The sequence below is a fragment of the Ursus maritimus genome, unplaced genomic scaffold (genome assembly GCF_017311325.1).
Source record: "Ursus maritimus isolate PB19 unplaced genomic scaffold, ASM1731132v1 scaffold_29, whole genome shotgun sequence".
In the NCBI taxonomy this organism is placed as follows: Eukaryota; Metazoa; Chordata; class Mammalia; order Carnivora; family Ursidae; genus Ursus; species Ursus maritimus.
In genome coordinates this window covers 16,331,744-16,357,384 of record NW_024425452.1, presented here as the reverse complement: position 1 = coordinate 16,357,384, position 25,641 = coordinate 16,331,744, and the positions used below count along the sequence as shown (strand labels likewise).

The following is a 25,641-nucleotide window of genomic DNA, read 5'->3' as shown; positions in this document are numbered from 1 at the left end:
CTACAGATATTTCTAGTGTCCACTTCTAGGCCCCTCTCCAGCACTAGCAAATCCGCTACAGTGATTTCACTGAAATATATGTTTACTGAAAAAGAATTTAATCAGATTGGCCTTTTGGTAAAAATAACCAATTATTCAGTTTTGTACTAATCCAGCAAGTGTGTGTGTGTGTGTGTGTGTGTGTTAGTAAAAGGAGACACAGGTAAGACCGACACTTGTTTTTTAAAGAGCATTCATCGTCAATGTCTCCAGTCCATCCTTTGGTCCCATTAAAACGATTGATATATTTCTACAGTGATGAAAGATAAAGTCCCTTCGACTTTGACTGTGAAATTTGCCTTTTACTATGGCTATCTTTCCATCATCCCAATGCTAGAACACAGAAAACTCCTTATTTTTAAATATTGTCCATCAAGTTGTTTAGTTGGATTGAACAGCTTCTTAGTTGTCTGAAACTGTGCTATACGATTCGCCCTTCTTTATGACTTTAACACAGAGTCTCCCCGGGCCTTGAGATCGCCCCTTTTTGGTTTATGCATTAGGAGCTATTTGCGTATCATGTAGTCATTCGCAATTTACACATATCATCCCAATAGAGTTGTTTCTCAGTAATCCTTATGCTAATCATAACTTTAGTCTATTCCACGATTTTGTTCTGTATTGCTGTCTTTCCTTTTCTGGCTAACACATCAAGTGATATCCCAGCACATTTCATCCGATTTCCTGCTGAGTACTTCCTTGATAAAAGAAGCAACTTCAATTTCTCTATATAAAAATAGGAATTTAGGGTATATACCCTTTTACATCATTTTAGATTTTCATATACAAGGCTCCAGAAAAGAGATGAAAAATGTCCTTTCATATTGTGTTTGTTCAGCTCAAAGAATCCCCATGCCCCGTTTTAACTCATCAGGTCATGTTTTTTGTTTTTGTTTCCCTAGGACTACAATGATGAAATTCGTCAGGAACAACTACGTGAATTATCTTACTTAAATGGCTCAGAGGACTCTGGTCGTGGCAGAGGTATTAGAGGCAGAGGGATCAGAATAGCTCCCACAACCCCTTCAAGGTACTTGAAGTAAATTAACAGCAAACGAGGATGACAAACCTTTGCCAACCTGCTCTGTGCCATGATCACGGCTAGGGATAAACAACACCAACAGCCACCACAACAAAAACCATGACAATGAATGCTTACATAAGGCATAAGCACTTTCATAAATTAACTCATCAAGTCTTCATACTAGGGTCAAGTATTATTCACAGGTGACAGATTGAGGTACAGAAAGGTGTCAAGAATTTGCCCAAGGTTACATAAGCGGTCTGACTCTAGAATTCATAGGTAGAGCTCTTAACAACTATCCTAAGAAAATAAGAGGCACAAACCTGAGACTTTCTTCTTTGTGGTTCTGTCCTCAGGATTAGAGCATGCGGATGATACAATTATTTGCCTTTTCTGAACCAGGATGACCTTGCATGAAGAGAAAGTTAAAAATCTGTCTGTGTCTTAAGTGGCCCTTGAATTGATAGTCTTTCCGGACAGGTGGGGAGACAGGTGCTGATTAGCTAAGCAGAGACTCAGATAGATAGGTAGATAATATATGCACCACTAGTCCAGAAAGCCAGAAGCACACTTCGTGTATGGCTGATGGTAAGAGTATTGAAAGTTCAGGTGCATTTGACTTTGCAATGTCCTTGGTCAACAGAGACGATTTTATCTGATATTATGCACTTCACACACACAAAAAAAGGAATCTTTCTGCATCAGAATTTGTTTTGTACGATTCTGAATTAGTCAAGCTTTCAACAGAAAGCACTGGTTTGTGAAGAGGTAAAGCAAAAACTACTCATAGCCTTCACACACGCTGTAATTCAGTCATTCTCTCTACCCTGTTAGAGCTGGCCTTCAAACCTCTAAAGGATTTAGCTCTAGAATAGTATTTCATACACTGCATAGAAATCATCTTCAGAGATTTTAGGATACTTGGCCGATTCAATTTATTTATTAAATTATGCCCCAAATATTGTCAACCATCAGTGTCAAAAAATCAGTTTTAACATTTAAATCATAACTCCATTTTGCAATTAATCAGAAAAAAAAGTAAAAAATGATAAATATCCAAGTAAAATACCAAGGCAATAGCTATTTAAAAATAAAATGTGGCAATTCTGAAAATATCATTTGACTAGAGATTAAATCTTCTTGAGATTATTATTACATTTTTATCTCTAAAGATGAAAATAAGAGCTCTCTAATGCTAATTAAGAACACTTTTTATTGCTAAAAGTTAATGTGACATAACTTTGTTTATGGACATACTTTTTATGAAATCAGTCTTTTATAAAACCTTGTACATTTCTAACCTCATCATGATGGGTTGTGAAATGATATCATTGCAGGTAATCTTAAATTGATTAAATCATATGCCTTAAATAATGAAACTGTCACTTTTGTAATTCCCAAATTGCCAAATTTTATATGGTGTAACCTAATATATATTTTTATGGTGTAACCTAATATATATTTAGAAAGTCTACGGTGGGGGGGGACAAGTTGTTTCTATTTTATATTCCATGAAATTGGGACCATTTAAAAAAATAATGCATTAACTTGCTTTTGAGGTTATTAAATCTTATCCATAGATTCTGTTTTGTTATTAATGCTCCTTAATGTAATATTATATTTGAGTATTTGAGTGGACCATATAATATTTCAATCTCAGTAAAGTTTCATTCTAAAATATTAATCTTTAATGGTTTAATAAAGAATATTGCATTGTGATCTAGATTTTTAAATGTTAGAAAAAAATTTGTTTGAAAGTTTTGCTTTTTAATATCCCATATATCATACAAATCTGATACTACATATGTAAGAAGAAGGTAAAATTAATGTTGAAATTTAAACCTCACTTCAATGCTATATTGATATCATTAATGTATTAATGTTAATGAAAGTAAAGGTACCAGAATTCTGCTGTCTTCTATTTCAAACCACATGATGGAAAGTATCACAATTAAAAAAGAATAAGGAAACAGCTTTACAAAACAGAAAATCATATTGATTAGGAAGCTTTTGAAAACATGAGATAATGGATGCTAATTTGTACATACTTATGAAATTACGACTTTATTAAGTCATTCAATTACACTTATATTCAAAAAGAATAGTGCCTGGAATATTTGAAATTTTCTATAATAATTTGTTGAAAATGTATTTAATTAAAGCAATTTTCATTTCAATAAATATATCTATAAAAACTAATCTTCCGGTAGTTACACATAGCAAAGAACAAAGCATTACCTCTACATATTATGATAATTTATAGTCCATAATTGAAGAATTAAGATATTTGACATCTCTGACACACACCATCACTATATATTGATTGAGAGCAAACTGCAGAAAATAAAACATCAGGGGCAGATTTTGGAGGCTTTTGTTTACTATAATGAGAATTAATGCATAGAACTAATGGAGTTTGTGAAAGAAGGGGGTAATCATACTTGCCTCTAAGAAAGACTACTCAGTCATCGCTGCAAGTGTGAGAGAAAAATTAGAGCGATCAAGGAGAGACAGAAAGACACTGACTTACAGCAGGGAAGCTAGTAAGTAGACAAGTCCATTATCCAAGACAGAAATGAACACTCCTTGGACTATAGAGATATAAGACTAGGTTAGAGATTAGAATTTATAGGAACCAGTGCTCCATTAGATGTTGAAGAAGAAAGAATATTCAGCCCACGACAAGGATAACTCTCTGACGCCTAGCCTGGTTAGAGATTAATGACATTGTCAACTAAGATTAGGTGAAGAACCAAGTTACAGAAAGAATGTAATTATTCCTATAATTAATTCAAGGTCTATGGATTGCTAGTGTGACCTTGAGCAGGTGACTTGTACTTTCTGTGACTTGGTACTCAACCTTTAAAGTATCTCAGGAATAGCTACATAACAACGTTGTCAAGATTTTTAATTAGATGATGCATATAAGGCAGTTGTTCCCAAATTGGTCTGCACATTGGAATCACTGACAGGTTCCTGCCCTTAGAAACTGTGATTTAATTGGCCTGGGGTGTGGTCTGGAATTTAGAATTTTTCAAAGTCTTCCGGAAATTCTAATATGCAGACAAGTGAAGGAACCTCTGATATAAGACAAATAATCCAGGATATGGCATGTGTTAGGAAGAAAACGGGTAATAGTCATCATTAGCATTAGAGAATGCAAGGGTCCAAAGAAGGCATTTTCCAGCTAGTAATCAATCCACAGTGATAAACGTGACAAGTGCAGTGGAATGGTGACTGTAAATGAATCCAGTGGATATGGAAACTGGTAATCTCAGTCAAGAGTATTTTCAACAATAACTAGATTGCATTCAGTTCGAGAATGAGCAGTTGGCGGAGAATTAAGGATGGAAAACTCTCGAGAAGTCAGAAAAATGAAGAATACTGTAGTGTAGATTCAGCCAGGGCCAGTATCCTAAAATAGGTGATGTGAAATTTCAGCTGAATTGGAGAAGAGAGATGTGAGATTAAAATTCCAAGGAAAGGACACAGCGTATAGGAGATGATGAGTCAGATTCCGGAGACAAGACTGCTAGGGCTGTGTCTGGGACACGACTGAGGGAGGACTAGGATAAGAAGTATTTGATACGAGCATCCTATTATTTTTGAAATTTTTTTTTTAGAGAGCTTGAGTGGGGAGAGGGGCAGAGGGAGAGAGAGAGAGAATCTCAAGCAGACTCCCTGCTGAGCACAGAGTCCCACACGGGGCTCAGTCTTAACGACCCTGAGATCATGACCTGAGCTGAAATCAAGAGTCGACGCTCAACTGACTGAGCCATCCAGGGGCCCCGAGCATCATATAATTTTAAAGCAGGAAGATTCAGAGGTGTGATTTTACCCAGTAGGAAAAAAAAAATTCCACCTTAAGCCCGGGGAGTTATACTACTTACTCACCTGTGATTATTCAGTGGGATTGACAGCACTTGTGAACGTAGTGTAAAGCAGGGTGACATAATATTTACTACCCACACCTGGGTACCTTTGAGAGTGTTAAAATGCTAAACTGAACAGGAAGCTAGGACAACAGTTGTGAATCAGAACTGTTCTGGGTGAACCTGGACATATGCTCACCCTACTTAGGAGAAAATAGATAGACGCTTGGAGGCCCAGTGGAAGTAGAATTGGTCTTTACATCCTTTTTCATAGATGTGTTTTATATTACCGCGATAATACAGTAGAGTGTATTCTCAGCTATTGTTGCATCTGAGGCACTGGGCCTTCTGGGTCTCTTGTATTCCACCTTCCCCAGTCCGGGAGAGCATTCTCTGTATGTTAGACTTACAATGAGTTCTCTGATAATTTCTCTATTCATCAGCTCTATCATCTATTTAAAACTTTTAAAAACTCTACCAGCATTCTTACTGTCCGCTCACAAAAGCTCATTTTCTGCAAGCAAGAAAGAGCCAGCTGACGGCTATTCATAGCGGAAAGCATACCCTACGTCCCCCATCTGCGGGCACAGCCAAACAGTGTGATTGTTGACATCCTGATGGTCCTCATTCTTCCCCAGAGCTTTAGTGTTCCAGTGCTTTCTGGAGGCCAGCCTTTCAGACATAATAAAAAGTGAAATAACCACGCTTTTGCCCAGAGATTTCAAACACTCGACCTTTCCAAAGGCCTTGGAAAACCATAAAAGTTGGCTGCAACCATTTGATCTTAGGCTTTTAATACAAGTTACTATTGTGTCAAGCACTGTAGTACAGAGCATTCAGCCTATTCTTTTATTGCAGAAACCTGACGTATTTCACTAACACCGTAGTTACCACAGGAAAATAGATTCTATTAGTGACTCTACCAGTTCAGGGGGTTGTATACAGGATGACAAACCAGTGACAGTGAGTTGTGATTTCAATGACCTCAAGCTTCTGCTGCTAGAATAAGCAGAATGGTATCACCGTGCTTAGAGCTCCGCATTTTATTCAAGTATGAAAGTGCAGACAGGTGTTTTGTTTTTTGTTTTTTTGTTTTTTGTAAATACAACATTGCACATCACTGTCAGTAATCTCCGGCATGGAGGAGACATTGACATTTAGTGGATCCGTTTCATGGAGGGTCCAGTGAGTCATACAGGCTTCCCCTGCTATCCAAAGTAGAACATGCCTGTGAGATTTTTCATAAGCTGAATGGCATAAAGCAAAGAAGCAATTACCATTAATTTATATGGAAAATTTTTTGAGTGCTCCCAGACCCCAGAAAAATAACCTCTCAGGCTTTTCTGTTAACTTAGGACACATCTTGCTAATGGATGCACAAAATAAATAGAGATAAAGCACAGATGTTCACACAAGTTCAAAGCTCTGGCGGCTTGATGTTGAGATGCTAAGTGTAGTTCCTGGGGAAGGGGCTTGGCGGGGCCACTCTGGCTGCTCCGGGTACGCGCTGCCCCTATAATGGCTTGCTACCAAATGCTCAACGCTATTTTTTGCTTTTCACCTTTTCATAAAAGTGGAAATCTTCTTCTGGTTTCTTTCAGGTAGCAAAAACAGGTGCTAATGTAGGTCTTTTGTAAAAGCAACGTTGGCATAAGGTGAACTTTTGAAAAGCAGGAAATACTTATATGTTAGCTGAAGCTCTGATATGGGTCTCCTTGGCAAATCTGGAATAAAATGAGATTGGTTGGTTTGTGTTTGGTTGTTTTTTTTTCATTTTATATTAAAGCATTTTACATGAGTTTCATTATAAGAAGTCATAGCCAGCATGTACAAAATTTATTCTACTGTAGAGGTCAAAATACTTTATATCCTAAAGAAACTCAATTACATACACACACACACACACACACACACACACACACACATCCACTCATGCATACAGATAAATCTGGTTTTCTTCCCATTATATGGCGGTAAGATGAGAACTCTATCTGTTTTAGTCTCTTTCTCATCTGTACTTGACCTGTTTCTCCTAGGGGCCGTGGGGGTGCCATTCCTCCTCCCCCACCACCTGGACGAGGTGTACTCACCCCTCGAGGGACTACTGTGACTCGTGGAGCTCTTCCAGTGCCCCCTGTAGCAAGAGGTGTCCCTACCCCACGAGCCCGGGGGGCACCGACTGTGCCAGGATACAGGGCACCCCCTCCTCCAGCCCACGAAGCTTATGAAGAATATGTAAGTACCCTTGAGAAATCAGTGGTTAGGAAGAGTTCAACTGATTGGAAAATAGGCTAACGCTCAAAGACATTCAATACCATGAATGTAGCAGATGATGTTTGTTGCAGAAAACAAAGGTCATTTGCAACAGAATTTAAGCAGGGCGTTTAAACGAGAGCATTTTGAGAAAAACTTTTATTTTTCAAGTGCCATGATTGTTGGTACCGGTTAAACAGTTTGCATTTTAAGAATCAAACTATCCTGAGGTTTTCTTATTCTTCAGAAGAACCATCTCAAAATGGAAACAATTATGAATATAATGTAAATTGTCATACACTCATAAGTTTCTTCTGGGACATGTTAAAGAATGACATAAATATCACTCAGAAGTATTTGACAGATATAATGTGATTGTACTATAACTTTCGGTAATAATGTAACACCATGAGACTGGTCTTTCATTTAAATATTCTTGCTCTCTCTTTCACTGTATGAAACATACAGGAATGGCAGATATGAAGAATTCAAAAAATATAGAATAGGCATCAGAAATGCGGTGTCTATAAGCATTCCCCTCCCTTCCCAACCTCTGTGTCACTTGGTACACCCTTTGACCTTTCATCCAGGTCATTAATATTCCACTGGTCGCATTACATTCTAGTCCCCGTGACTAGAATATTATGAAAATTATAAAAAGGGACAGTTTCCTATTCACTTGTGTAACCATCGTAAATCTACTGTAAATGTTAAAGTTAATTGATGCAAGCCAGTCATCATCATATGAAACAGATCCATTTTACCTTTAAACTTTCCAGCATGCTCATCCCTGGTCTAGGTGTTTCTTTCACTCAACCACCCATATACATGCTGCCTTTGAAATGTCCTCTGTAAATGGTTACTTATTAAACATAAACTCTTAAAAAATAAATAAATAAATAAACATAAACTCTTCAAGGACAGTTATTGTCACATGCTGGACATTCCAGACATATAAATGTTTAATGAACCCGGTTAACAACCAAGTAAAACTTATTCTAAAATAAAGTGAACATTATTGATAGGTGTCACCAAGAATGTATTAGTGCTTAGAGTATGTTAGTATTTAGGAATAACATTACTGCTTAATACAGAACATTGACGAATATTTGCAAGAGCGAAGAAAAATTAAGTTTAAGAAATCCATTTCTACTGGAAAAGGGGAAATGTGTTCATCTAAAGTATATTTTATATTAAAAAGGTCTCTTAGACAGTATCAAGTGTCAATATTTAAAATCTTTTGACGATCTTAAAATTGCAAAATTAGAAACAGAAAATACCTGTAAACAAGACCATAGGTCAGGAAACACAGAGCCTAGACTTGACTCTGCCATTCTTTCCTGAGACATATGTATGTATGAAATAAGTACTTGTTAAATGAATGAACTAAAAATCCACAACAGGGATGATGGGTTGTTTTGTTTTTGTTTTTTGTTTGTTTGTTTGTTTGTTTTTAATCTCCAAGAAACCTACCTCTGCCATCTTTATGTACATTGTTACTATGGTGTGTTTTTATCTTCCAAATAGAAGTTTCAACAGTCAGATCTTTATTTCAAAAAGCAAAAGAGAAAACCTTTTCAGGTAATGCGGCCAACATTGTTATTAACCAGAAAATTTACAAGGCATGTGAAATTTACAGGGCATGTGAAAGAGAATAAGATTGGCAAAACATTGTGGCTTTGGTGTAGCTAAGAAAACACTGTAGCCTTTCGTGTGCATTCCAGTATCGGTCGGATGAATCACTGGACTGCAGACCCCGTAACAGAAAGCTACAAAAGTATGAAGAGACTATAGAAACATGAGTGAGAAAGATTATATTCTGAATGGGAATCTAGGAGGAGGGTAGTTTTTAGAGTAAGTAAAGGAAAATATGTCAAACCACATAATCTGAATTTTTTACTTAGATTTTAAAGTATCCAGTCCCTTACTCAGTCATTTACTTAGCCTCGCTCTTATTTTAGGCACTGTTCTGAAAGTCCTGGAGATGTGGCTGTGAACAAAACAGACCAAATAGCTGCTTCCATAAAGTTTACATCTTAGTGGGAGGAGACAGAAAGCAAACACATATCAATAACTGAACGAAGTCATGCCAGGCAGACATAAGTGCTCTGGAGAGGTGGGGGGGGCGATACTGTAACACGGGCTGTCGGGGCAGGTCTCTCCACAGGGAAGACTCGCACAAGTGCCTCGTGAAGCAAAGGTCCAGGCTCAGGGGCTGCCTCCGTAAAAGGCATCCCTGGTAAAGGAAGCAGTGGGCACAAATGCCCTGAAATGCAACCCGCTTGGAGGACATTAAAGCTGGAACAGGATGTGTGAGGCGGAGGTAGTAGGGAAGGTCAAGGGATGGACAAGGCCAACTCATGTTGCTGTTGGAGTTTTGGGCGGGAGAGTGACATGACCAGATTTACATTTTAAGAGGTTTATTCTGCTGACATCGTGGAGAACAAAATATGGGGTGAGGATAGGCACAGAGTAGAAACAGAGACGGATAAGTGACTCCTTGTAGTATCCCCCACGGACAAAATAATGGCTTGGAGGGAAGAGAAGAGATCAGCATCTGAGAGCATTGGGGAAATGATCTGTTAGGATTTGATGATGGGATGGATGTAAAACTTGTGAAAAAAGAAACGAAAAGGAATTTTTTGTGAAGTTTCTGTGAAGTGCAGGTTAAACTGAACCTTGAACTGAACGAGTGGGTTAAATCGAGGGGTCATTTGAGGAGTGCCGGGGAAGGAAGGGGAAAGTCAGTTGTGTTGCTGGGGGGCAGGACCTGACTGGAGAAACACACAGCAGCAGCCCGAAGTTTGCGTTCTCACCACGTCACTCACTGTGTCATTTACAATCACTTGGAGGCTTGGATTTCCCTTTCTACTGGGAAGGGGCAATGTGTTCATCTACCATATCTTTTATACAATATCAGGTGTCAGTATTTAAAATCTTTAGACAATCTTAAAATTACAAAACGAGAAACAGAAAAAATAGTCTCCCCTGTAAACCGCCCGCAGGTCAGGAAACCCAGAGTCTAGTCTTGATTCTGCCATCTCTTTCCTGAGACGTGGTAGGCATGACATAAGTACTTACTGAATGAATGAATTAAAAATCCACAACAGAGATGGGGGGGTTGTATGAATATAGAGTCATGAGGTCCAGTAATAGCAATGCCATCAGGCCTTAAGAAAGGTCTAGAACAAGGAACTAGAAAATTGTCAAGAATCCTCACATCTCATCTCTGTTCTCTGAGTATGTTTCTCTTTTTTTATTTAAATTTAATTAGCATACAGTACATCATTAGTTTCAGATGTAGTGTTCAGTGATTCATCAGTTGCATATAACACCCAGTGCTCATCACATCACCTGCATATATGTTTCTGTTACTTTCATCTACAGACTGGATTTGTTGGCTTCTCTGATCAATGTATGTCCACCTTAGGGCTGCCACATTCGTGACCAGTTCTCGTCACCCACAGATACTGACTGGTTTGTCCGTCTCTTAGTCCTAGTCTAGATCCCCAGGTTGAGGGAATCATATTCACCCAGGCTTGTCAAGTGTCCAACACTGGTCAGTCAGCTATGACTAGAGGACAGTTTCTGGAAACTAAGTCAGGGATCTACTACTTATCAGCCACCAGTGCCAAGGATAGGGTGAAGGTCAAGTTCACACATTACAAGCATGGTTATTGGGAGCCCAACCCCAAGGATTTTATGGGGAGACACTAGTTTTCAGAGAAGGAGAAAATATTATGAACTTGGCAGATATCCTGAGATAGATCTCTGATAACATACTCTTGGTAATAGGGAAAAGTAGATAGCTATTCTTTAAAAACCCTTTTATGACATGTTTTATTAAAACCTGTCATACATCATATTTTAATTTTTTCCCTATAAACAATGAGTATGTACAGAGTTTAATACATGGCTGATAAGCTGCTGAGAACAATCTTTGAGGTCTCAGTACCAAGCTCAGATTAACACTCAAGAGCTGCTTTCTTTTTTTTTTTTTTTTAAAGATTTTATTTATTTATTTGACAGAGAGAGAGACAGCCAGCGAGAGAGGGAACACAAGCAGGGGGAGTGGGAGAGGAAGAAGCAGGCTCATAGCCGAGGAGCCTGACGTGGGGCTCGATCCCATAACGCCGGGATCACGCCCTGAGCCGAAGGCAGACGCTTAACCGCTGTGCCACCCAGGCACCCCAAGAGCTGCTACTTTCTGCTCTAATTTTAAACTATTGATTCCTCTGTAAGGGGTAAGAAAAACAAAAGTTTAAGTGTCTCAGTAACAAAATAATAGCACCATGCTGAGTTGATGGTAAAAATCTCAAAGGAGTTCTTAACTTTCAGATAAAATTTCTTAGAAAAGGTTCCCTTTATTATAAATGACACTGTGAGCCAATTCTCTTTTCAGACTTTTCTTTCTCCCCTGCTGGGTCCCAGCATTAAACTTCTGACCACACAGAATGTATATAGGTAATCAAATCCACTCCTTGCAGCTTGCCTGACAAGCAACAGCTTACAGTAAATGAGATTGCTTTTAAAACCATCATTAGTGTTGGCGAAGTCTAAAAAAAAAATATGAATTTTGGTTTCATTGTTACACATCCTAATCCAGACTTTAAATATTTTAGTTTCTTTTCACTGACTTCCTACTAAGAGGTACATTTAAATTTTACAGATCCATCATCGTGATTGAAGTAGATCTGGGGAATTGAGGAGTAGAGTTTAAAAAATCTCCCACATTTCAAAATATGAAGCCGATCAGCTCTATCAGTGGGTAATATGTTAAGAGAGCGTAAACCGAAACATAAACTTTTGAATGCCTACCAGGTTCCAGTCACTATATTAATCCACTTAATCTCGTGATAGCACAACAACCAGTTACCGATGAACTATTTTAGTAGATGAGGAAACTAAAGCTTGAAATTGAGACTTGCGTGCAGTTTGCAGTCTCCAGACCTCTGTATCTTTGTCATCATAACGTATCCTACATTGTGCTTGGCTGACAGAGAACTCACACGCACAGTGGAGACCATTTGTACTTCATACCTCCCGTCCAGACCGCTAGTCCGTGTTTGAATCCCCTCAGCCATATCTACGACATCTCCCAGCCCCTACAGAAACATCTCCAACTGTAGAAAACTCAGTATCTCCAGAAACTAGCTGCCGGAAATATAAAAAGTGACGTTGAAGAGACACTGCCTCTGCTCTCGAAAGCATGCCATCCAGTGGGAGAGACAAAGAGTTAGTCTAACAATTAACATACAGGATGTAATTGCTGCATAGGACTCTTACTCTACCTTCTATTAGAAGTAATTTTTGCTCTTATCTTGTCTCACAAGATTTAGACATCCTAAAGGAAGAAAGTATTTCTTCAATTTATTTTCTGTTTGCAGTAAAGAGAGTTATCGCCGTGGCATTGGATGTTTTAGAAAACCTCTAAGAGGGCAAGGAAGACAGCAACAGCAGACCAAGATGGGCAAGTATAGCTTTGACAAGCAGAGACAAGAGGTAGGAGGCTCCAGGCAAAAAGGAATGATAAGGGGGAGGGCACAAAGAAGGACCTTTCGAAGGAAATCTAAAGAATCTGGGAGAACAATTTGGGGAAATAAAGTTCATTTCAGATAGCCATGGATAAAATACAGGATTACAGATGACCTCAAAGGCTGAGGTTCTAACATTATTGACTGTAATTAAAGGCTATCTGAAGATTTTTGAGCAGAAGATAAAGAGTTGGGGGAAATTCGTAATTCTCAATCGTTTATAATTCTCAGTTTTATAATTCTCAGTTATTAGGGTGGGTTGGAGAACAGAGTCAACAAAAGAGAGACGATTTAGGGTACCAACAGCAGCGAGGCTGAGATGTGTCCTTGATTTATGTCAGCATAGGAATGGGATTGAAAGTATCAAGGCCAAAGATAACACTGAAAATGAGAACAGTAGGGTTTGTGACAAGTGGATGTGAAAGGAATAGGAAAATCAGGCAAGGCTTACACCAGGTATGCTCGTATGAGGAGTGGGAGTGCGACAAGAGGGAGCGCTGGTGAGGAGGGGCAGGCAGTGGAGAATGGACTTTGAAGCTCAAGACAACTCCCTTCCAAGGCTCATCCATGCGCTCACGGGGCCATGTCTCTGAGGTGCAGAAATAAGGTCTTTCACCTGCTATCAGTGGAGATCACTTCCCCACCTGTCACACTTGCCCTTGGGTCAGGTGACATTAGCAGACAAGGCTATTTGTGAAATCACGCCTAGTGGAGTTCATTCACCTTGAGTACGGTAGTACATTTTTATTTGTATGATTCCAGGAATGCTCTTCCCATCTCACCTGGTGTCATGACACAAGTCCTCATGGACGCAGGTCTGACTGTTACTTAAACTGGGAACTCCGACACCGGTGCTGAAAGTATGTGGCTAGTGGTGGAGAAACATGGTTCAAATTGTACGGGGCCAGAAGTGTTCTGCCAAAAACTCTTCTATATCATTCGGATCATGATGACAGATCTGAGGGAAACTTGGTAGAGGCTTCCCCAAACCTGACAGTAATCCTCGTAGTCTAGAACGTAACCACTAATGAGTTGTGAAACGGAAGGAAACTTTCAAAAACCATCAATAATAACTAATGTTTTTCTGTCAACCATGCTAGAGGAAAAAAATCTGAATTTCTTCTCCTCTTTACAGAAAATATTATGAAGTCGTTGTCCTATTAAAGGTGATCAAAAATTATGCCTTCAAAAAAATAAGAAAAATAATCTAGGGGGTGTATTAGGCAGCTAGTTAATAAAATAATGTTTGTATTTTCAGTTTTTAAAATTTTCCAATTAGTCATGATTGCTTTTGTCATTCAAAATAAATATTCACTTTCATGCCTAATACATAGTCACAATTTTGTAACCATTTTTTAAAGATAGAATGCAAAATTGTGTATCTTCAGGACCCACAGACTCTTGGTCTGTCCGCTATAGAAGAAAACAATGGCAACATTTATTAGGAAAGTGATGGTATATGTAGGACTTGGGGGGGCGTATTGTTTAAAGAAAAAAGCTGACTGTGTAACCTTAGCTTCTTTCCGGTACTGAAGGTCTGTTCCGCTGCGCTCTGCTGCCGCCGTGTCGGTAGTGTTGATAAGAGTGCTGTTCCTTGTGGAGATGCTCTCTTTTTAACAAAGGTTTCAAGGGAGAATTAAACGTGCAAATAAGCACACACAATTTCCAGAAGTGTCCATTAGACCATCACTCCCTATAAAAACATACTGACAACATAAGCATTTGCTTAAACACTCTTTTGTAGATTATATGTTGGCGCAGCCTAAAGATCAAAAACAAAACCCTCAGGTGCACAGAACAGTTTCCTGTTTCCAAAGACCTAAGTCCAATTAATCTCTAAGTTACCTCACATTTTTCCCAACAGTTAATACCCAGATATCAAAATGGTGTATAGGGACACAAGAAAGCAAGAAGAAATGTCAGTTCAGTGCTACGTGAGAAATTTGGCCATGTATAATCAATCATGTTAACCTAATTTATAAAATACATTTTGACAAATTTTTGAAAAGCTTTTCTTTCCATCAGTCTTAACTAAGCCTATCAGCATTCGAGCCCATCCTGTCATCTGATTACAACTCTGAGGCATCCTTCCAGTAACAATGAGAGAACTAGAAAACTCACTGGTAAATCAATAGTCCTTAAAATTTCCATAAATGAGTTCAGGCTGCCAACCTTCAATTTCATGTGTATGGAACATTTTTTGACAGGAGAGGGAAATAAGTATTAAATGATAATTGAAATCAATTCTTGTGCCATTTTTGTGGAAGGAAAGATTATGAGCCTGATCCCTAATGTATTTTGAGGGGAGCCACGTGTGGTGGTTTTCTGTATAATAGCCAAGAGCCTTCAACCAACGAAGGGAGATTTTTATTAGAGTTTCTAGATTAGATATTTGTATTCCATTAAACATTCTTGTTTGAGTTTCATGCTCTAGTCTCCTCTTAGTAGAGACTAATTTACCAGAATGCATTGTAGGATTTTGTTTTTTGAAATATAACTAATATTTAAACTAACCCAAAACGTGTCAGGGTAATGAAATGTTTTTTGAAATGATAGGATGGACATAATACGGCTGTGGTTTAACTCTCCATAGAAAGGTAGTAGTTTTTAAGGACTATTAACATATTAAATTATTTCCCAATAACATAAGACAACATCCTCTAAAATCGTGCGCCTTTTCCTTCTGAAGTTGAAGCTTGAATAAGCCATCCTTCTTCTAGCATTATGTTTTAGACTTTAAGTCATCTTAGAACAGATGCAGTTTCTCCTATTGGCTACAACACTTAGGATTTTATCCAAACCTGTACCTTATAATTACCATGATGACTAATGTCTTTTATAACACAAGGATGAAAATAAGTTTCCTCCATGTGCCTTTTTTTTTTTAAAGATTTTATTTATTTATTTGACAAAGAGAGAGAGACATCCAGAGAGAGAGGGAACACAAGCAGGGGGAGTGGGAGAGGAAGAAGCAGGCTCATAGCGGAGGAGCCTGATGTGGGGCTCGATCCCATAACGCCAGGATCACACCCTGAGCCGAAGGCAGACGATTAACGACTGAGCCACCCAGGCACCCCCCGTGTGCCTTTTTGAGATGACTTAGCTGATGAAAAATATTATCAAGTATTTTAAAAGTTTCCTCTCAGCTCTGCTTCTACCGTCTTTTTGCAGTGTCTGCTATAGACATAGGGAGGAGAGCAGTGGCAAAAATGCCCCAAACTGCCACTTCAGCCTTCAGGAATTCTACCGTTCTTTTGTTTTTCACATTATTAATATATTTTAGGTCATCTTATTTCTTTTTTTTTTTTTAAAGATTTTATTTATTTATTCGACAGAGATAGAGACAGCCAGGGAGAGCGGGAACACAAGCAGGGGGAGTGGGAGAGGAAGAAGCAGGCTCATAGCAGAAGAGCCTGATGTGGGGCTCGATCCCATAACGCCAGGATCACGCCCTGAGCCGAAGGCAGACGCTTAACCGCTGTGCCACCCAGGCGCCCCAAGGTCATCTTATTTCTATCTTTGCTTCATACACATGGCCTAAGGATAAAAGTGAATGGAGCCTGAATTTCCTTCTATAGATATGTTAAGAGGCTGTGTTGGGTACAAATTAATAGTTTGTATATCCTTTTTTTTTTTTTCTGAGTTGATTACGATTTTGATGATTATGTCCCCACTAGAAAAAACTTAAGACCTTATACAGGGTGACAAATCAGACCTAAGAATCCTAAAATCATTTTTCTTTTGCTAGCCAAAAAGCAATGTTCTATGTGTTTTGCCAACACCACCCTTAATGTTTTCTGGCAAACAAAACTTAGTTAAAAACCACTTGCCTAGCTAGTTAGATTGCCAGTGGCTTTTGCAGAAAAGCCAAATAGGAATGGTTACATAAGATTGAGTCCCTGTCCATATTTTGGCCTTCTTTCCCTGTGGATCCCCCCCTTTAACTTGAAGATAGTAGGGGCGCCTGGGTGGCTCAGTCGTTAAGCATCTGCCTTCGGCTTGGGGCATGATCCCAGCATTCTGGGATCGAGCCCCACGTCAGGCTCTTCTGCTGAGAGCCTGCTTCTTCCTCTCCCACTCCCCCTGCTTGTGTTCCCTCTCTCGCTGGCTGTCTCTCTCTCTGTGTCAAATAAATAAATAAAATCTTTAAAAAAAAAAAAGAAACTTGAAGATGGTAGCTTCTAAATCTTCCCATCAGTCACGAATCTTTGTGATTATTTTCTGTAGTATTTTATGAGTTATAGGCTTCTCCTGGGGAAGCTACAAATGTTCTTTGCAATAACTTTTAATAATCTCAGCATTTGAATTAAGACAATTTCTCTTCAGTATTGGAAATGGGAAACTGTACTTTCCCTTTATATGAAACCATGTTGTGGATGAATTCTACCTTATATCTCTTAGAAACAAAGTAGAGAATATGCCACTAATTGGCTTTCTTTCTTTTTTTTTTTTTTTCGTATCCCTTGATGTATTTACATGCATGCTTAGAACTGCTGACCTACAAACATCCAGGTAAAGTGATCTGTTCCCTGTTTTCCCCTGCCATGGATACTAACAGAGCTGGAGAGCATTGGGTGCAGCTGGTGTGAGGGCTGGAGAGAAGGTTTAGGATGCAGAGGACGAGCAATTTGTTCTCTCAGGTGATCTTTTCTTTCTTCTTCTCAATCTCCACAAATAAGTGCAAAACCTTCCTTTTTTTTTTCTCTATTCTTGGTGTAGAAAAATTTAAATTAACAAGCTCATTTGATATGAGTCATAAGGATGTGTGTCATAGGGAAGGAAAGAGATTTTGCTTTTAATATCCTTGTTGTTCTTCCCCTCCTAGCAGTATAAGATGTAACCACTTGAAAAGAAAAGCCAATGAATGTCCTTTGCTGTGATTTCAGCCCATGTTGTAATTTCTGTTACAGGACAATATTTTTTATTAAATAATGTAGCTGAAATGTATGCATTTGCAGAATAATAAGTAACTAGCCAGAATAGTAACTGGTACCCACCACTGATATGTTCATCTGGTCCACACAAGTGCAGAACGCCAGCTGGCGTCCATTCTGCTTGGTCAGACCTCAGATCCGATTGGTTGGGGCCTGAGTCATTCTGGCTGTTAAATATTGTACCACTTCCACTCTGGAGAAATTCTAGTAGAAACATAATGTAACAGGGGCGCCTGGGTGGCACAGCGGTTAAGCGTCTGCCTTCGGCTCAGGGCGTGATCCCGGCATTATGGGATCGAGCCCCACATCAGGCTCCTCCGTTATGAGCCTGCTTCTTCCTCTCCCACTCCCCTTGCTTGTGTTCCCTCTCTCGCTGGCTGTCTCTATCTCTGTCAAATAAATAAATAAAATCTTAAAAAAAAAAAGAAAGAAATATAATGTAACAGACTTTCCCAAATAGGCAAATTAAGTCACCTAAGCTTAGTGATTAGGAGGATTCCTTAGCCAAACCATTGGGGCATTTGTCCAAGCCAGAGGGTTCTGGTCACAGTCACAGCTGATGGCTCATGTGACTTCAGAATTCCCAGTGCTCTGCCTGTCATCATGCTGAAATTCATCACAGCCTCTTTCCTGGACAATGGGTCCCACATCTGTAGAGAGTGGGACATGATCTAATGTACCTCACCTACCTCACTCCACCATTTATGTAGTGTCTCCTGAATGCAAAAAAAACAAACCTTACACTTTTGGGTGTTACAAAGAGTCTTATCTAGCCCACTACTTTATTTTATGTTGACGAAATGAAGGTTGAGAGAAGGAATGACTGAACTAAAGTCACACACCTGGTAATGCTAGTCATAGGCTTTCTGACTTTTCTTACAATGCTTTTTTAAATAGATGTTACAAAGAGTGGGAAAATCACAAATGCACTGTCTCATGTATCTTCAATTAACTAGACTCATCATCCAGCACCCATGTTGAGGTTCAGACTTTTCTAAAATTCACAAGGAGTAGATCAAGAAGATGACATATGAAAATGTCCGAGCCCCCACCCTAAGCAAATCTACCAGCGAGGTTTATGGGGTCCAAATTTCTCTTGTTATTGTGTCTTCCCTCATCAGAAACGTGAAAACCTTCTAGAAGTCACACATATACACACACATGCACACGTGTGGGTGAGTGCACGCAGGTGTATATCCTCTGTGTTTTATTTTATTTTATTTTATTTTATTTTATTTTATTTTATTTTATTTTATTTTATTTTATTTATTTTTTTAGTTACTGACACTCCTAAAGAAACCAAGAGCAAAAGATAAACTAACGGGGGAATTCTAGTTTTCTTTTATTTATCAAAGTAGCTCCTTCTTGGAAACAGGATTTATAGAAATCATGTAAGGGTTTCCATTTCTCATGATCTTTCTTATTTCCTTCTAAAACTCTACCCAGCAGTACAGAGTTAACAATTGTGGAGACAGGAGCAAAGTCTACTGTCACATAGAAAACATACCCAGAAGGTAGGAGAAGGTTTTAGGAGATATCTCTGTGGATTCAGTAGGTAAAACAGTACTCATTAAGCCAAAACTGACTCCTGTGTTTGAAACCAGATTTTTACCAAACATGTCCATTCCTTTTTAGCTGCCACAAGTAAGTTAAAGCATTTTTTTTTTAAAAAAAGACTTTATTTATTTGACAGAGAGAGACAGCCAGCGAGAGAGGGAACACAAGAGGGAGGAGCGGGAGAGGAAGAAGTAGGCTCCGAGCGGAGCAGGGAGCCCGATGTGGGGCTCGATCCCAGGACTCCGGGATCACACCCTGAGCTGAAGGCAGATGCTTAATGACTGAGCCACCCAGGCACCCCAAGTTAAAGCATTTTAAGCAATAAACTACAGAATGGAAATACACATAAAGCTTTAAATATAATGAAACAAAATATATATTTCATTTCATACCTAGATCACATTTAAGATTTTCTTTTACATAAGAAAATATAGTCTTAAAATTTGATACAGAATATATGATAGCCTTCATTTGTAACTTAGACGGCAAATAATGAGCCCAAATCAATCTACCAAATCCTCTTCATCCCAGAAAACAATCTCCATTAAAATTTCTTCCCAAACTAACAGGTTTCATCCAGCTGTATTCCCCTTTTTTTTCTATTCTAAGCTCCTTACAGGGCTTATAACACCATATTTTCTCTTAACACCACATTTTCAGCTTTCATTTCTAAAGCTGTCTTAAACCTTGACTCTCCCTATTGACCTATTTGTTTGAGAGTTTCCAGTTTTTTCCTTTCAAACAGTACCTCTCTTCCTACACCCATGCATCTAAACCATTCAGCAACATCTCCCAAGTTAAGATTCTTCCCGATTTGTCTACTTCTGTTTAGTGGAACCCCCAAAACATAAAAGTCATTTCTTGATTCTTTCTTTGCTTTTGTTTCAAATGCTAAACTCAGATGAGTTTCCTAAAATGCTAACTTGATCATGTCACTTCTTTGTTAAGAAACATCGAACTCTTCCTATTGCCTAAAATTAAAAATTCCAACTTCTTAATTTTACATACATAATATTATGAGACTATAAAGATAAGTAACCTCACGGGCTTGCTGTTAACTGTGTTTCATTTCCAAATAAGATTTTGACCAAGAATAAAAGCAAAAATAAAAAGCAAGAGAGAAAAATCCTAAATTTATATAGCCAATATGGTTAGCAACAACTTTAATATGTATCAAATATACTGTGCTGTTTACTCTTAATAGTATAATTCTTGATATATTAAACTCATATATATTCTTAAAATATTAAATTATATTGTGCCATTTGATTCAATTCAACTATCTATCGAATGCCCATTCTGTAAAATGTTAATTTCTACAAGAGGGATGAGGGATTAAAAAGGTGGTCACTTTAAAGGGGTATCTATTGTATGTTAGGGATTTCACATGCATAATCTCAAAGTAAGAAGTATAATCTTTGTTTTTCCATTGAAGAGATTTGGGGCCAAACATTAGATAAATCTGTCAGTCACAGTCTGATAGCAGAGCCAGACAGGTCTGTCTTCAAAACTAACACCGTGTTGGATATACGGATGTAAAGGCAAAGCTCCTGGCTTTAAAAGGGTGATGGGTAACACACTTCGAACAAAATCAAAGCTTACAGGTGCAGAGCAGAATGCAGTTTGTGAGCGAGGACTCAAGACTTCATTGTTAGATACATACTGATATTTTCCTGACCTACCTCACAAGCTGGGTATAAAGTAGTTATTACACCTGCTGGAAATCCCATTAAACTAAACATCTGTAATATTTTTTTTTTTATTTGCCTTGCTTCCACTCAGCTCGAAGAACTAATCAGTTCTAATGCTATTTGATATAGTGCAAATATAGGCATTTAGGGGAAAAGCAACCAATAATCTTCAACTTTATAGTAGTCAAGATAGAAAAGACTGGAGCAGTTATATGCATACTAAAGTTCTTTGGAAATCTAGAACATTAAAAGTAGCGAGAAAACCTAACAGTGATAATAATTATTATTATAATAATGATAATGGAAACAATTAATATAATTAAGAACTCACTATGAGCCAGACAGTATGCAAAGTTTTTCACCTTCAGCATTTAATATTTACCCTCAACATTATTTTGCTAGTATTATTCCCATTTTATAATCGAAGAAACTGAGGTTTGAAGAGGTTAAGTAGTAGGCCCAAAGTTAGCTGGCTAGCCAGCCAGCGGCAGGGCCGGTATACATAAGTAAGATTCCAAGGGTAGTGCCCATAGTCTCCAAGCTGTAACAGCACGGTACTTAACACATGGCAGGTGCTTGCCTAAGTGCTACACACACACATAGACTCGAGTGACCTTCCCGGCAGTTCTGTGAGCTAAGTACGATTCCTTTCTTAGCTAGGAAAGATTCCGTGAAGGGAGAAGTGCAGTAGCTGAGCCAACATGATCCAGGTAAGGAGCGGCAGAGCTGGGATTTCACACCAAACAGCCCGGCTCCAGCCCACCCTGCTCTGCTGTCTGTGAGGAAGCATTTGGACAGTTAGTTGCAAATGATACCAATAGAAAAGAAATGAGTGGAATATTTCAAGGAACCATCTAGTAAGTCCTCCTGGTCTATAGTGAACAAATGAAAACAAGGACTTTGCAGGGGCGTGGGGAGACTTGAAAGATGAATTGGGGCAAAGTAATAAAATGAGTTGTGGAAAAAATTACTGGAAGAGAATTTAATCATAAGTTGTTAGGACTGGCTGCATGTCCCTGAGACATCTCAGGATTAATGTAGCTGTGCATATCAGCGGGGACTGTGGCAAGTAGCTGCCGGAGACAAGAATCACCATTGAGGGCTTATGTACTAATAGAGTAGAGGTGCAATGGTTAAGAGGGGACAATGGGAGACATTATGGAAGATACAGTAAATCAAATTAGACCAAACTACTTCCAGAATTCTGGTCATTGTTCAAAGGACTTTAGGTAATCTAAACATAGACTATTATTCAATATTATTTATTTTTGTCTTAAAAGTCATTTATTTCAGAAAATACCTGTCCTTTTAAAAAATTATATATGGTAATTAGTTTCCTTCTTCCAGCTTTATTGAGTTATTTCGTAGAACACATATAACATATTTGTGACATAGAACACACATAAGCATAAGGTGCACAATGTATATATTACAGAACCGTTACAATGACGTTAGTTAACACTTCCGTCTTCTCACATAATTACATTTGTGCGTGTGGTGGTAACATTTAAGATCTTCTCTCTTAACTTTCAAGTATAAAAGAAGTATTATCAATTATAGTCAACATTCTCTACATTAGATTCTCCAGATCTTATTTATCTTATAGGTGGGAGTTTGTCCCCTTTGACCAACATCTTCCCATTTCCCCTACCCTCTCAATATTATTTTTTTAATCACACCTCTTTTCCTTTTTCCAGTGTATCTATATCGTCATAAAAGCTTCAGTTAGGAAACATTTCAGACAATTGTTTCTGAAAGCCACAATCTTTAAATGAGATTTTAAAAAGATTTAGAAGAGAAAAATGATATTTATTTTTTTTTACTCTAAGTAAGATAATATAATGTAGTCATATCATGACTATGGATTTTTTTCAGCCAAATGTTTTGAACCGCTTTCTAAAGAGATGTTTTAAACATAATATCATAACACAGTGGTTTTTACACTGTTTTTTTTTAGAAGCATCCATCTGTCATGGGCAATTTTAGCCCTTGCCCCAGTTACATAATAGTGAGAAACAAGTGTTTTATTTTGTTTTGCCGGGTAGTTTTGTATTTATTATCTCAGAAGTCGGTTCTCGTCTGTGGGACCTCTGCAGCCCCTCAGGGGAACCGTGTGGGGCTGGGAGAGCTGGAGGCCCTAAGGGAGCTCACCCGGCTGGTCAAAGAGGGAAGCACAAGGCCCACAGGCATCTCAGGTGAGGCAGAGGGAAGAAAAACTAGGGCTTTCTAATTCCTGGAAAGACTCTCTTCCTCTTCCATGTAGCCTCCATTGAATTTTCTATTTGCTCTCCTAGGAGAGTATGAAGAAGATGTTCTAGAGGAATTGTGGAACTGTCATTATCCTAATATATTTTCGGGTCACTTCCAACTCTCTGGCTTCCTACCTTTTGTCCTGTTCCTTCAGGTCCTTCAGACAGACCAGAATCAGGCTATCTAGCCAGCACACGACACTGTCGGTCCAGCGCAGGGGTCAGCAAACTTTCCCAGTAGAGGGCTTAAAAGTAAACGTTTTTCGGCTTTGCGGGAAATACAGTCTGTGTCATAAGGACCCAGCTTGGCCATCGTAGCACAAAAGCACCCTACACAAAATGCAAATGAGTGGGAGCCCCAGGGTTTCAGTGAAACTACCACCTTTGGTCCATGGGCCCTAATTTGCCAACCCCCAGCCTAACGCGTAGCAGGCGCTGTATTTTATATTTATCTCATGACGGGTATCAGAATCAAATTTATAAGGAACGTATTTATGCAATGACCGCAAAAAGAAGACCCTGGAATTGAGCTTATGTGAATTACCTGAGGCCTCTCCTCTTCTCGTAGGAGCTGAATATTAAAGAGGAGGGATAAAACATCACCTAAAACCATATCAAATTCACTCCATCAGTCGCCGTCAGAGATGGCAGTTTGCTTAGAATTATTTCCATTCCGAGCCCCTCCCGCCCTTTTCATTTAAAGATACAGATGTGATGCAGCACACTGCCAAATTGCTTACTAAAACAGCTGAATACCATTAAAGGAAAAAAAAAAATCTCATTTTCAGCGGAGCTTCCGAAGGCTGGGTGACGGAGGCACTGTGCTGGTACACGTCTTGCTAAATGATAAATGAGCTTGGCTCCTCATAATTTTTAGAAGAATGTAGGTACAGTAATACCAATATTCTATAAAGCTACCTACTTCTGATGATAAATTCTCCTGTGTCACCTCACTGGTCGTGCTATGTCCCTGCCATTTGTAATAATCTAGTATTGTAAGCTGCTGTCAGATAAATATTCACACAACTACACCACTTGTTTTCTCCTGAAAGAACCTGTTAGCCATCGTGCTTCAGACAGACTCAAATTTAATGCATCCTTTAAAAAATGTATTTGGCAGTAAAAATGTTGTGAAAATTGATCTTGTTATAAAATTTAGCACCTTAGATTTGACATTAAGGCCACTTAGAGACTGCAGCAATCAGTAAGGCAGAGAGGGAACAACTGAATTTCAAGGTAATGGTTCGGAGGCCATAAAGTGAGAAATTGGAACAGGTTACAAAACCCAATCTTTCAAGTTGGTCATTTATTTGTCAACTACTCTAGCTCTAGGATACTCCACATATACAAACAAATAAATAAATAATGCTCGCTCGCCGGCGTTTTTCTCAAATCCGAGGGGAACAAACGTGAGTCTTCAGATTGCCCCACCATCAGAAAGAATCAGCAGGAAAAATCAAAACCGTGCAGACAGTGTCAAAAAAAAAAAAAAAAAAAAAAAAAAGAATGTAATAATCTAATAAATAAATACAAGGTGATGACAATTCATTTTAAATGTGGAGACTCATAACCAATATGCTAGTTTGACTTCAGAAATATCAAGGAATATAAAGTTAACCATTATGGGCATGGAGATTAAAGTATCAAGTTGACAAGAGAAGGTGAAAGGTTATATCTGTCCTTGACACCTGTTAGCAGCTTGACTTTAATCACATATATTAGTCATGACACAATTCAGTGGAAGGATAGATGTAATCCTGCATGAAAATGAGGAAAGTTCTTTGTTCAAGGTTCCCTCCGGTCTGTGGTCTGCGAAGGACAGGTAGATACAGAGATGTAATTGAACCCATTTCTCAGAGTTACGCCTGCATCAGTCCTGACAAAGTCTGAATGGTACACTTTATGAGGACTGCCACCTTCAGGCAAGAGCGGAGTCTGAGTAAAACGGGTTGGAAGGTCTTCATTTACTATGACATGCATTTATTACAAAGTGTTCTTGTTTACCCCGGAACTTGATTTTTACGGACAAGCTTGATTTCCTGCTTTATTTTCCCGCACATCCAGATTTTATAAACCCTACTCCCTTCAGCCTGACCTATTTACTATCCCAGAACATTACATGCATTTTCTCACCTTCCTGCTTTTACTCTGTATGTAATTCTTTCAACCTTTCAAACACGCGCGCACACACACACACACACACACACACTCTTACACACACACACACACACACTCTTACACGTGATGGGTGTACTCAACCTTTCAGGTCCTCAACTCCGAATTCACACCACCATTCCTTTCACACCTTTAAAAAGTGATGCTTTGTTCAGTCCACCTTTACCGTAATTACATACTTGCTGTCTCTTCCACTAAATTGTATGCCCTCCTGAGGGCAGTCTATTCTTATTTCCTACATTATTTTGCAAACAGAAGTGGTCAATAAAAAGTCATTTTAAGGAAATGACTTTTATCAGTCTAGCCAGACAGC

At 38.6% G+C, this 25,641-nt stretch overlaps 1 protein-coding gene across 1 annotated transcript in view; it reads left to right on the top strand.

Annotated features, from left to right (window-relative positions):
• Positions 1-25,641, top strand: part of KHDRBS2 (KH RNA binding domain containing, signal transduction associated 2) — a 539,039-nt gene that overhangs the window by 357,416 nt on the left and 155,982 nt on the right. Inside the window, exons 5-6 of the mRNA XM_008691747.2 lie at positions 942-1,069; positions 6,972-7,170. Coding sequence (XP_008689969.2) covers positions 942-1,069; positions 6,972-7,170 — 327 coding nt within the window. The remainder of the gene's footprint in view (positions 1-941; positions 1,070-6,971; positions 7,171-25,641) is intronic.